Raw genomic sequence first — 14,023 nt, 5'->3', positions numbered from 1 at the left:
CGGTACAGGCCTACTTATTATCCTAAGAGAAACATAAGCCATTATAATTGGTCTACCCTTCTTTAATTGGAAATAACTTCATTCCTTTTTTGCAACATGCGTCACTGATTTTGCTTACTTGGGCTTAATATAAAAATGGTTTGAGGTTTGGTAGCATGAAAAGTGTAATTGTATCTCCCCAGGCCCAGATGTGCAAGAGTTAGGTCTTAATCACATGTCTGGAATCAGGAGGAGCTAGCTTTTTCTACTGGCCAACATCGTCTATGATGGCAGTTTTACCACTATTATCTTGACCTCAACAGCTGCCTTGTTTTGCCAAAAAACGGAAATCCATTTTAAAATTGCTTCTGCATAACAGTCATCATGCATCATTAAAAAACATCACACAGTTTCTAATCTACTCTGAAAGTGAGAAACTCACAGTATAGAAATGGTGTTGGTAGAAGCAAGAGCTTTGTAGGCATGTTTCATACATATTAATACATTTCGACATTTGCGAGAGGCTGTTGAAAAAAGGAAAGCAGGCATTAGTTAAATCTGTTCATCTCCTGTCTGGTCGCATCTCACAAGTGTTTCACATCAAGGTTTGTTCTGTTGATCTCAGCATGTGTCAGTTGTTGTTTATGCGTGGGCACATCCGTGCACGTACGAACTACTGTAGGGTGACCTTGACTGCGCCGCGAAGTTTGCCGTCCGCCGTCTCGTGGGACTCATCTGAAGACGTGCTGCTTGTCATTCACACGGCTTCTCGCCGGCACATCGATTCACTAGGGAGCTCATCGTAACCCAGCCACGCCGTACTAGACAGTATTGATCGAATGTGAAAGATATCATTTCTGTTCACAATCCGCAGAGGGGTGTGTAAATGCTAGTTGTCCGCCGGAAGGAAAGGAGTGTTTTTTTCTTGTATTCTGCGAAAGGAACAACAGAGGGGAAAGATGATGCCATTTGGACACAGTGTGTGTGTGTGTGTGTGTTTCAGAACACATCTGCTCAGTGTATTACTCAGTGTCAGGCCTAGATGTGAACTAATTTTTAAATGCTGCCCTTAAGATTTAAGTCTCACATAACCAACACAGTGAGGAAAAAAAAAATACTTACATAAAGGCTATTATTTTTCAGTGAGTGTCCTGAAACACATTATTTGAAAATCATGGCTTTAGTTAACGCTCTTAACTGAAAAATTGCACTGATGCATTGAGATGATAATTATGTTTGCTCTGGATTTATTTGTAAAAGGTGTTTAATGGGCCATCGGAAGGATGGCAGCATGAGGTCGGATTTGAATACATTCGTTTTTTTACATTGCCAAATAAGTTTTGCTTGGTTGTTTCTGGGTAGTTGCTTATTGGACAAAACCTTGGGGGGAAAGCCATGTTGTTTTAATTGTTATTGTTGTTAATAAATTTTATAAATAATAATAACTATGCATATGTACTGTGGATATTATTTTGATTGTTGTTGTCTAATTATTTACTCATTGTGTCAAAAAACAAAAACAAACAAAAACTTTATTTGTATTTGCATATCTACTATTAGACACTTAAACATCGAAATACTATTCATCGGTCATTAAAAGACAAAATTGGTCACTGTCTGGTCTAACTTAATATTCTTAATTCAAGAATGGCTTTTATGTAATGTCAGATTTTAAGATAAATAATAATAAAAGCATGCATTAAAGGTTCGTACTTAAATTTTGTTCAATAAAAAAGGATAAATAATACATGCATATATATATATATATATATATATATATATATATATATATATATATATAAATAATAACATAACATGATAACATCTTATTTTTATTTCCTTGTATTCTAAAAATTATTTTTGTATTATTTACTTTACAATACATATTTTTATTATTTATATTTTACCATGCAGATTATCTATATTTTTATTGAATAATATTTATTGTAATTCTGTATCTGAAAGCTCGTTTACACTTCTGTTTACCCTAATATTTTTCAGACTTGGAGAAAGACCACCCTAAGACTGAAGCAGGTGTGGTGTGGAGAGTGACAGGCGGGCTGTTCAACCTCACCAGAGGAGCGGTGGGTGCCACCCTTGGGGGAGTGGCCTGGGTAGGCAGCAAGAGCTTTGAGCTGACCAAGACGGCTGTGACGAGCGTTCCTGCAGCTGGAGTGGGATTGGTCAAAGGCGGTGTCTCCGTGGTGACGGGAGGTGTCGGGGCAGTGGGGTCTGCAGTGGCTGGTAAAGTTACACCAAAGAAAAAAGACAAGTCGGATTAGACTGGCTGACTCGCTCTCACCCTTTGTTCGATTCGGTGTGTCTGTGGTTGTCTGCCTGGATTGTTTCAAGAGTGTTGAAAAGCAGGTGGCAGGTTCATTTAGCCCATGGGAAAATTGCTGGTTTGGATTCACCAAATACAACCCCTACCTAGTTAAGTTAATGTGAAGAACTGCAGCATGGCATATAAATACACTTCTAACAACATTAGAAAGCTACTGCAGAGGTACATGAGATAATTGGGATCTAACGCCTTTTGTTTGCTAATGTTTGTCTGTATTTGTGTATTTTGAGTGTCGACTGAATCTGTAGTATTAGTGCGACAAAGACTTACTTTGGGACAAAGAGGGATCAAATGCTGATATCAGACATTCTTCATTAAATCGACCACTTCTTACATAGGAAATGTTAAATACTAATATACCAGCAGTTTTTCTTAAAAAGAAAATATGGTTTAATTAAATGTTTCTGTAATATCAGTTCAAACACTCCATGTGTACGCAAAATAAGCTAGAATTTAGCTCTAATATCTTGTTTCAAGCCCATCTTTGAACAAAATAATGTGAGATTGTTCTTATTATTATTATTTAACTCATTAGTTTAATGCACGTGGCATTAGATTACCTTTGTCATCTGATAATGTTATTTGACATTTGCGTAGATCACATTTAATGCTGAGTCTCAAGTGTAAACACTCCATTTCGTAAGACAATGTTTGAATCTGTAGCCAGGAAACCAGTGCCTGGAGTTAAGAAAATAAATTATTCACATCTAAAAAAGGATGCAAGGAAACAGAAACTACAAATCTCTTTTTCCAGTCTAAACTACTTTTAAGCAAACCGCTTCATTTTCTCTTTGCGAAACATCGCTTGTAGTTCGTAGAGATGATGTTTTATTGGCCGTACATGTGCCTGAATGTCTTGGGAGTTCTTAAAGCTCACTGTGCAGTGTTAAGTGTTTCAGAACAGTGCAAAATAACCACAGGTGTATTTCCGGCTACCCTTTTAAAGCTGTTTACATCATAGAACCAGCACAATCGAAAATGTCCACATTTGAGTGTTTGTTCGTATGTTTCTGTCATTTTTCCCCACTGCTTAAATGTTTACTTCCTTTTGTAGTTTATGCTAAAATAACATATTGCGTATTATTCAATTGTTGCAATGCATGTTTGAAGCTCTAGTTCTCAGTACAACATCCTGTTAATTATGAGTACATATGTCAGTTTTTTTTTCCATGTTTCTTTTTGGTTTTGCTATGTACACACTTTCTGGGTGGTACCCATGTCTTGAAGATGCTGTTACTATTTACTGTACTTTTAAGACGAAGTAGATTTTGTCTATAATAGAACTATTTTTGCTAAATTGATGCTGTATTCTACAAATAAAACATTCTGTATTTTAGAAATACACGAGTTCTTTGTAATTTATTTTTTTCTTTATTTGATGTATTTTAAATATTATGCATCAGAAGAATGTGAGCAAAGAGGAGAATGACTGTTCTGCAATGATCCTGTTTCAGGTAGGGATATTTTAATTGATCTATTATTAATTTTTAGCTTTATTCATTTATGTAACATTGAATGCACTAATTTACCAGATCTGGGTTGCATAAGCAGTTTATAAAAACAAGTGACCACATAATTAAGGTCACATAGTAAATACCATAACGCTGCTTCGCTCTTTTACAAGAAGTAAACTTTTTAAACTGCATCTACTTCTATAAGCTTATAAGGGTGTTTCATCAGTAATGGGTTACATGTTTCTTTTCAAAAGTAAAAATTGCTATTCATTTGATATGGCAGTACACTATCTTTTTAGATTATATGTCAGGTGTCCAGTATGGGCAAATCCAGTTGCTCATAAACCTTCTCGGTCATTTCATGACATACTGAATCAGCAGAAAAAATTATTGAGCCAGTCAGGGGTTTTATCTCTGAAAACAATTGCATGGCTCAACAACATCATTGTTCCACAATATTAACCAAGGACATTAGTGATTTTAGTATTAAGTAGTAAGTGCACCATAAAGGTGCACGTTGTTTTGTGGCTTTTTTAACCTCACACCATGTCATAACCAGGTCAAATGCAATAAAGTGATAAAAGCTAGCTCTTCTGTAAAGTGCGAAAATCATGTGTTTTTGTCTTTACCCACAGCCAGTGCAGTTACATTTTTGCGATCCATACTGGACATGTGAAGCTGATTGAGTAATAGAACATTGATATGACATGTGACCTCTCATCTGAATTAAAAGAGCACAAACTTTAAAGGTGCCATGTGCAAAAATTGAGGTAAAAATATCCAAAAAATGACCTACACGCATCAAAAGAAAGAGAAGAAATAAGGGTGATGATGTCATTAAAAACATGTCAAGTTATAGTGCTGCAGAGATATCAACCTTAATTAGCATTAGCATTACTAGCCCCGGCCCGACAGGTGTCGTAATACCAGTTTCGACCATGGGAGGCGGTATGCGGGCAACATAACCACCAGCCAACCTGCAATACACGAATAACTCGCACGGCTTGTGGGCGTACTTATACCTGATGTCAATCGTGTGGAAAGTACAGCCCACTACTTCATTTCAGTTCAGGGAAGAGAGCGGAAGGATGACTTAAGCCCTTGGCAAGAGACCACCACCCGCTACAGGGAAACAACCGCGCTCGGAATCACAAATCAAATCCGATAAGAAAAGGAGCCGAACCAGAGTAAACATCGGCACTGCTTTCAATTGCTGGAGACAACTGATGGACCTGAAAGAAAAGAGGTTCGACACCGAACTTGCAACATTTCTTTTGGATTGGTAAGTCAGATGCTGTTAGTATTTGACCAATGATGTTGACAGAATGCTGTCTGTCAAATTAATTTAATTAAAATAATGTGTATATACAACTCAAAATGTAATATGAACAAAACGAATAGGAACATATTCACTTGTAAAGGTGAAGGGGAGTAGCTTGAAGATGTCATGTTTCAAAATCACTTAACATCACCCAACGTTCCTCTGGAGGCAAAACGTCCTCTTAGGCTTCGGCTATGGCTGTAGGGTTGTTGTGAAGGTAGAGGCGGAGCATAGAGACTATGCCGTTTCTCGTTTGTTACTCTAGAGTAGACCAATTCAATTTATTGAGGCATACTGCCCCCATCTGGTATGGAATGTGGAGTATGACTTGATTTTTTTGCCAGACATGACAGATGGCACCTTTAAATCTGAGGATTGCAGCATTGAAGTAGAGTGGACTAGATTGCAGATTTGTTACATTTAGTAAAGTATTGTACACTTAATTCTTAATAAATAATATAATATTAATATTCAAAAATATATATTATACATATATTTAAAATACAAACATAAAATATTTTCTTATATACATGGATGTGTCTGTATTTTATATACATAATATATATAAACAGTACACACACATATACTATGTAAACGAAAACATTTATTTTGGATACGATCAAAATAAATCGCGATTAATCGTTTGACAGCACACATAAAAAAAAACTAGTTAGTGTGACTCTAAAGGAACTGCTGAATCATTGAATTGAAGTTCAAACATTAAAAGGAAATTTAAACATGTAGCCTAAATCACTGTAGTGATACATGTCTGTATTATATAACATATTTGCCTTAATGAAAAGTGTTCATTACCAGTGAGTGATAATATTTGAAAGTGACTTCCATCATTTTGACAGATAACAAATATTGTATTTACATGGTATTATTCATAAATCGGGAGAGCAGACCACAAATGCGCAGTATATAGTGTCTTTATACTGATAGGCTCCTCCTTTATAATAATCGGGACAAAATAATGCAGCTGACTGATTCTTGTTTTAACAACATATTAAAATTCTAAGCATTACCTTATGATCTTGGCGTCTGTAAATAGATCATAAAGGAGCATGTAGAGCTCATATATTCAAGCTGATGGATAATGATTTCTATTCAATCTTATGATTTAAAATTAAAGTGCGTCCCATAATTTAAAACGGACTACTCGCTATTAAAAGACAGAACGAAACAAATTGTCAAGACAACTGCCAAACATCTCACTTAAATAAATTGTGTTTATATTATTTCAACTGTGAATGAAAAATGATTGGGCGCACAATTGCGCGCTAACACAAGGACAGGTTTCTCGAGGTAAGACATTTTTACTCATTACATATTATATAAACTTTTAAAATAACAGGAGAGTAATGCTTTGATAAAGTATATGTGTGTGCATTACCTACAAGTAAGTGATAAAAGTAATATACCGGTATACCAACATGCTACCTATCAGTTTGTCCTACCAAAAATAGATTTGCATTGTTTTAAGGGTAAGTTCAGGGGCGCCCCCAAGGGGTGTATCAAGACCCCTGTATAAACTCTGGCCACCCCTAGGAAGATTTGCAGTGGGTACTATTAATTTAAATGCAGAATGTAAATTCACAATAGTTTAAGAAGTGAAAAAAAAGTGCAGCACCTGCTGCAGCCACAGTTTTGCTCTCTGAGCAACATTAAAGTGTTTCGTTCCTGAATGAATCAACCGTTTAAATGATTCGGTTCAATCGCAATGACTCACTTATTAACAATGACTCGCTGCCACCTATTGGCGGTTTTAATTTCACATTTAATGGAACCTTTTCATTTTTTTAATAATTTCAAACATCAGTTTTCAATGTTTTATCTTTAAAATATCTAAACATTATTTATTCATTTGTAACTGCAGGTTAAAGTATTCCATGTTCCACGGAGCTGCATTAAACAGTGTGTAAAAACATCTAAATGGCACTTCAGATGCAGCTTCTGTTTTATCTGCATTGCAAAGATCAATTTTGTTGATACTGATTGCATTTGCTTGGTAACAGCCCAAATAAAAGTATTTGACCTAAAATATGGTGCACACTTTTAGAAACAATGGTGTAAAGGTAAAAAAAAAAAAAAATCAGGTGTCAGCACAATTAAAAACAAGATATCAGCACAATAACACTCAGCAAAATAGTGTAATTATCGTTATCGATAAAATCCTAGAACTCACAGAGATATAACTTTTTGTCTATATTGCAAACCCTTAATTTTTTTTTCTTTATTTTAATGTGCCACCCCCAAAATTTACTGTGGCCTCATTTGGCCACCCCTGTTAACATTTTCTGGGGGCGCCACTGGGTAAGTTTAGTGTAAGGGTATATGGACGGGAATGTTTAGGCTAGGGGTACTGTAGGTATGGACATTTTTTTTTAAAAAAAGCCTCAAACCACATTAATAAGATGCTGGTAGCACAATCTGATAGCTAGCATTTTTCACTATCGATTTGTGCTACTTATCTTTTTTAATGGGAGTTAACTGTAACGCTAGCACAAATCATCAGAACACTGGCTATGCAGATAAATCAGCCTCGACTTTGAATTCAGAAATAAATTACTATGAAGAAATACAACACGAGAACAGTGGAATCTCTCAGTTATTATCAATAACTTTATAGTTAAAAACTTACAGTTCCTGCAGTTCCTCTAACGGCCACTGGTGTCAGTAACGGTTAGAAATTTCAGAACCTACGCAATGCTCCTTTAACTCAGAATAACCGTCAAATTATCTATCCCAAAACGACGCTGATCATCAGGCTCAGTTTATTTATTTTTTTACAATACCCTACATTACACTCCAAAATAGATGATACCTGCATGACGAACTGCACTTTCTTTGCGCTTAGCAGCCCCTGAAGGGTACGTTCGTTTCAGCGCCATCAGATCAATTTGTAGTAAAGTTGTATCTCATTCATAAAACCGGTATGTAATCTCTTCATTTAAATATTCAGTGGGTGGGCGTGACTCAGGTTTAAACAGGGATATTAATTGGTTTTACTACAGGTGAATGACAATTGTTATATCCAATGGACAAACAGCCTAGTATTTTGCTGCTCTTGATTGGTGGACAAGCATATAGGGATGATTTTGAGGCCCGTCTCCAAGCCCGAGGCCCTAGGCAACTGCGTACTCCCTGCCTATATTCATTGTGTTAAAACCCCAAAATGTGTCATAGCAGCAAGTATATTACAAGCGTTTCATGACCACAACGCAGCAATGCTAACTGTGAGGACATTGCTGTCTATTTTAGTTATTTAGGACACCATGCTTTTTCATTGAAACATGAAAAATGGTTTTATTAATCACAATGAGTGGTTTAAATTAATGTCATTTCTACTGTGAAGAGCTCAAGCGTGTTGAGATGGGCACTGAGGAGCATGATCAATTGTTGTCCTCTGAAGAGTGCTTCAAGTTCAACAAAGCAAAACTCTGCATTGCTGCCATTCATGTATATCCTATATAATCTCAAAAAAACAGAATCAGCTTCTTGGCGTTTGGGGGCAGGAGACCTCTGTTGAGCGGGGGAAGTCGTACCATTGAACATCTCTGAGGCCATTTTTGCCCCATCACATTTTCTCAAGGATTCGATCTCATCACTGTATGTTTAAGAAAATAAGCTTCCTCAGCATAATACAGACTGTTGGATGGGCAAAACAAATTTAAGTGGGTAATTTACACCATCTGCCTTGAAGTATCACTAACACCCTTGTTTTTAAACTTTGGTTTCTAGCTAGCATATTTTTTTTTGAGGTGATCTCTCCAGTGTTGCAGCAGGCTTTTTTGGCAAAGGATGATGTGAGATGACTCAAAGATCCATTTACTTGTGCACTTTGATAAAGTTAATGTAAAAAAATGGCTTAAATGTGGATAGAAACTTGTGATGCTTTCAAACCTCAGGTCACAGAATAAGCCACCTGCCAAGAGAGTGTGTGTGTGTGTATGTGTATCGACTGCCTTGAAAAATTCTCAACCAATTTTCAAATTTTGCTGAATTAGAGATTGTTTTTGTCACTTTTATTGACAGGGATAGACGAGAGGTGATTGGAAATAATGAGAGAAAATGGGATTGGCAAGTGACACAAATCAGATTGGAACTCGTTGCCTGCATTAGCACTACAGAATCATATGTCAGAGCCTAGACTCTACCACTAGGTCACGGATTCAACTTAGTGTGTCTTTTATGGCTATTTTTATTGCAATACTGGATATTATAAGCTAGGTAGTAATATTCGTCCATAATAAACTGTACATCACAGCTAAGCTTGTGCACAGATTTTCCATGACATTATTTAAAGCTTGCATAATTGATAAATCACACTACTGTTCATTAGGTTGATTCTTTTCTGCTGCTTTGTAAACATCAAGGCTGATTAACTAGCACTTCCACCATCTCAAGATATGATTTTAGTGCACAATCATTAGTTCCTGAAGTAGCTCCACTTGAAGACGTTAGATTAGTTCACTGAACACATAAGTGCTGTTATTATATAAGTTTATATTCACCTTATTGTACTATCAAAGTTATCATAGTACTTTTATATCCTGTTTTGTCCTGCAATGTACTGTTTATTGTAATCACTATATTGATCAGTCTCACACAGAAAAAAAAGCAATTTTTCACACCACAAGGGGGGGGCATTTCTCCTAAATATCTTGAAAAATCAAGGGAACATGGAAAGTCTTATACAATGGAACCTTGTATGTGATTACGATAGCAATGTCTATTATGGTACATGACTGTGAAGAATGTATATCTGATGATTCCAATCTTGTGGAAGGAAAGATAATTCATCCTTGCACCCTCTTCATACTCTCTAATGCTGCTGACATTAATCTTAAATTGAAGATCGAACCATTAATATTCCCCATTAAAACTGAATAAGGGTTAGCAGTTGAGATTTAAAAAAAATTCTGGTTTAATAACCTAAATGTGAATCCAGATTGTCTAGATTATGTAAAATCCATGAAGGATTTAAACAAATTAAGGCCATTGTTAAAAACCAAACAAGAAGCATGCACACAATTGTCTGTTAAGTTGAAAACATTGATTTTCATCAATATATGAAAAAAGTGGTTTTGCCAGTGATTACATCTTGTTTATGCTTCTCTACATTTATTAAGATTTCAAAAATAGCAAAATTCTCTTTCACATACATTGAGCCAAACAATGTTCCATGATCTAAATACAAATCTGTGTCCACTGAATCAATGAAAAGTAGTGATATGATGATGAGGACAGCCACTAAAGAATGAATAATTCCATGCATGAATCTGTAAATTACATTGAACTACCAAATTGTCCACTCTTAAACCTTGATACACTGGATTGCATTGGATTTCTCTGAAGAATCATCATGGCATTTCGCAAAAAAAAAAACCATATAATTGTGATGTAATAACAATTGATTGAATTTTACTACTTATTTCATATTTATTTAAATCATATTTAAATCATAACCACCCAAAGCAAGCAGACTGAAGTGCATGAGTTTAATTTAGATTAGCTTTTTTACCCGGATACAGCACCAATGCATTATGCATTCTAAAAGCGAACCAAACACAAGCTTAAATCCCCAAAACTCTATGGCAGACAAGACTTTACACGGAGAAACAACCTGAGAAATAGGCTGACTGTGACATTCACAATTTTATTGCACGCTGTTATTATACATGACAGCATTTCAATCCCACATTAAAGATTTCTTGAGAATAGTCTGAGCTCTTTGACCGACAAAAATATTCGCATTCACTGTTGTCAAATTAATGACCAGCAGAATTTCTATGTCAATAGTGTGTTGCTCTGCTCTAATATATAAATAATGAACAAAGCAATCACTGCAATCAAGGTGAAGTTGAGATCTCTTCACAGCTAAGTGTTTTGGTTCTTGTGCTGTTCCGAAAATCATAGGGTTACTGCGAGGGAGTCTCCGAAGTAAAAAAGAAGTTCATAGTGCAAATGTCAATCACATTAAGGCAAGAATATAAATGTAGAAAAATAGTTGTGCGAGCACATGATTACCTTTGTTACAAAAAAGGTATGAAGGTTTTGTCCTCAATGAGCGAAAGCGACATGTTTTTCAGCTCCTCTGGGGAGTTGACAGCTTTGTAGCCAAGCTCGTCTAAAATGTGCTGACAAACAGTTTGTGTGTAATCAACTATGTCATGAGACAATTTCAACCTCCAGCTCTCTGCATTGGCCGCTGAGTCCCTCAATGTGCCGTACTTATGCTTTGCTGACACGTCGTTATTGCCTCTTGTGTTGTTATGTATCCAGTTCACCACACTTTTTTCCAAAGAAAGACCAAGGAATTCATAAACCTCCTTGGTTTTTTGGAGTGGATTCCTGGCCAGGTCCTCGTATCTCACCAGCATGTACCGTCCACGAAGCCACGGCGGTCGGCTCAAGCCGGTGGACACCGAGTTCAGAAAGTCGTCGCACACTGTCGTGAGCTGAGTCAAATCCAAGTTGTACGGTTTACGGCCTGTGGCTCTCCAGATCCGCCATAAGCGGTATGTGTCCCGAAAGGTTTCAATCCGAGAAGATAATATCCCACGCGGGTCCCTCACCAGCTGGATAACTTTCAGATTAATCCGAGGGTCCTCGATCAGTGCCTTAAGATCACTGACTTCTGGAATACGCACTGTTTTAATGGCCATGTGGCGTCTTTCCCGACATGATTCAGTAGCGAGGGTCAAGTTAAGGGAGGCACACTTTCGAACACAATCGCCCTCTTCTATATTGCCATCACTGGGGCTGAAAGCATCACAAACCGGCATGGAGCAGAGTGCTTTGCTGGCTCCTCGTCGAAACAGTTTATCCGTGGTATGGTTTGCCGGCTGTGGCTTGATGTAGCTCTCTAAGAAATACAAGTCGCAGTTGTACAAGCTTCTAAGAAGGTCACGACTGGCTCCCAGCATCACTCTGCGCTCAGCAGCATATCTGCTGTGAGATAGGTGAGGGATAAAGGTCGTTTGGACATGATAGAGTGGTTCAAAGAGATAGAACACATCTGAATGCTGGTTGAACAACTGTCCAACGAAAGAGGAGCCGCTTCGGGTGGTCGCCAAGATGAGGATGTGTGTCTTCCTGGAGGAATTGAAATTAAAATATGGGTACTCATCACACATCCGATCGAAGGACTCCACATCCTGCCCCAAGCCACAGTTCAAAGGGTTAGGAACAGAGCACATATGAAAAGGCTTAGATGTGAAAGTCCTGATTGCTGTGTATTGGATCGCTATTGACACCAATGCAAGCAGAATCACAGCCTTCCAGGAACATTGCATGGCTGGGTAAATTCATTTAGATGATGCAGTTCGATTTGATCCTATCAACAAAGACACAGCTGGGGGGAAAAAAGATCTCAGAGTTAGTTCAAAAACAAAGTAAGACATGAAGAGATTTTAAAATAGATATAACATTTGATAACATTTTAAACCAGGTCTGAATTAAAGGAACTCATCTTTTAAAATGTGATTTATAATGCAGCATCAGTATTAGGAGCACATATAAACTTCAAGTGTGAATGACTAATTTAAATAAGAGTTTCTTTCTAAACCTCTAGCAAAGATAATATTGCATTCTGCACTATGCTTCACAATGCAAGCCTTAATCAGTCTTTTAATCGTTTTATTGCAATATGACACTTTGATAACCTACTGCACGTTTTAATGCAGCCAAACCCCTTCAACTAAACTGCTTTCTAAACGCTTTTTCACAAGCCTGAGGTATTTAGTTTTTCCCTTGGGGAAATCAGCCAAGGTTCATGCAAACCAGCATCTAGAATGCAGACAGGTTACAAAATCAGTTCTTTTCAGAAACTGGCACCGGTTCAGGCACCTGTAGAGAGATGCATTAATTGCAGTCTCCCACAATACTATACGCATGCTTTTTATGATAGGTTTGAAAGGCAGCCTTCGACGACCGCGCGCGTCGAGCTCTGATTTACCGCAGTGCAACACAACTCGGTTTTCAGTTGGAAATAAAAAAAGAAAAAGAAAAAATTGGCAGATTCGATCTGACTGTAGATTATATCAAACGGTGACCAACTTCTCCCTTATTCCAGCACGAACATTTCAAACACCTAATATGGTCGAAAATATAGTGAAATAAATACTTCGATATACTTGCCTCATATATAGCTGTATGACAACATGACGAAAATGTTAACAAAAGAAAAAAATCACCATATGCCGCGATGGTTTTGCATAGTCGTCCCGTAACGCCCGTCATAACGTTTTATCGCTTTTATTCATGTGTACAGATGGCGAGTGGGTTCTTAATTCCCTAAAACTGATGAAAAGGTCGTATTTCCTCAAGCAGCTCCATTCATGCTCGGGGTAAAACATTCACAGGAGGGCTCCGTGGAGAGACAACGGATGAATAAGGCATTGAAGCGCATCCTCAGACATCTCTCTGTGACTAAACGCTGGACTGATATTACGTTCTTTCGAAGCGAGGAGACGACTAAAAAGAGGTGTGCCAGTCGGTCCCAGATTAACCTATGCGAATATTCATCCCCTTCCCTCAAAACCACAGCTGACAAAGGCTGAAGAGGACAAAGCAGCACGGGGGGAGGCAGATTCGGTTCATTAAAGCCTACGCGTCCTCCTTCCGAACATGTCTGTGCTCGATGCTAAAAGCCTTTGATCATGGAGTTAGTTTGGATGAGGTGAACTGGTGGCATCTAGAAATTTCATCTATTTTTCTCAGTCATTCGTCGCTATATCTTTGAGGAGAGCAGGATATATATTTTAAGAATATTCTAGGACAGAAATGACCAGCTGGTGGATTTCAGTAGCCTACTGATTGACTGACTGAAAGGCTGAAAAATAATTACGTAATGGCACAGTATGTGTAGAAATATTGTGTGTTCCACATTATGGGGGTGTGCAACTTCTTCAAATCACG

At 37.4% G+C, this 14,023-nt stretch overlaps 2 protein-coding genes across 3 annotated transcripts in view; one reads left to right on the top strand and one right to left on the bottom strand.

Moving 5' to 3' along the window:
* The window catches only part of LOC132133750 (transmembrane protein 263-B-like), an 86,191-nt gene extending 82,528 nt beyond the window's left edge, over positions 1 to 3,663 (top strand). For both annotated transcript variants that reach the window (XM_059546689.1, XM_059546688.1), the window contains one exon: positions 1,981 to 3,663. In XM_059546689.1, the coding sequence (XP_059402672.1) occupies positions 1,981 to 2,261 (281 nt within the window). In that variant the 3' untranslated portion in view covers positions 2,262 to 3,663. The remainder of the gene's footprint in view (positions 1 to 1,980) is intronic.
* Positions 3,664 to 10,740: 7,077 nt separating this feature from the next.
* On the bottom strand, positions 10,741 to 13,772 carry LOC132133594 (carbohydrate sulfotransferase 1-like). The gene has a single exon (XM_059546480.1). The coding sequence runs from the start codon at positions 12,397 to 12,399 to the stop codon at positions 11,137 to 11,139; it is 1,263 nt and encodes a 420-aa protein (XP_059402463.1). The 5' UTR covers positions 12,400 to 13,772; the 3' UTR covers positions 10,741 to 11,136.
* Between the last annotated feature and the right edge of the window lie 251 nt (positions 13,773 to 14,023).

This window comes from Carassius carassius, chromosome 50, assembly GCF_963082965.1.
Source record: "Carassius carassius chromosome 50, fCarCar2.1, whole genome shotgun sequence".
NCBI classification, from domain to species: domain Eukaryota; kingdom Metazoa; phylum Chordata; class Actinopteri; order Cypriniformes; family Cyprinidae; genus Carassius; species Carassius carassius.
The sequence above is the reverse complement of the archived record's forward strand: the minus strand, read 5'-3'. Positions and strand labels throughout refer to the sequence as shown.

Bases quoted from the DNA above. Each gene is read 5' to 3' on its own strand.
- LOC132133594 (XM_059546480.1), bottom strand. From the start codon at position 12,399: ATGCAATGTTCCTGGAAGGCTGTGATTCTGCTTGCATTGGTGTCAATA.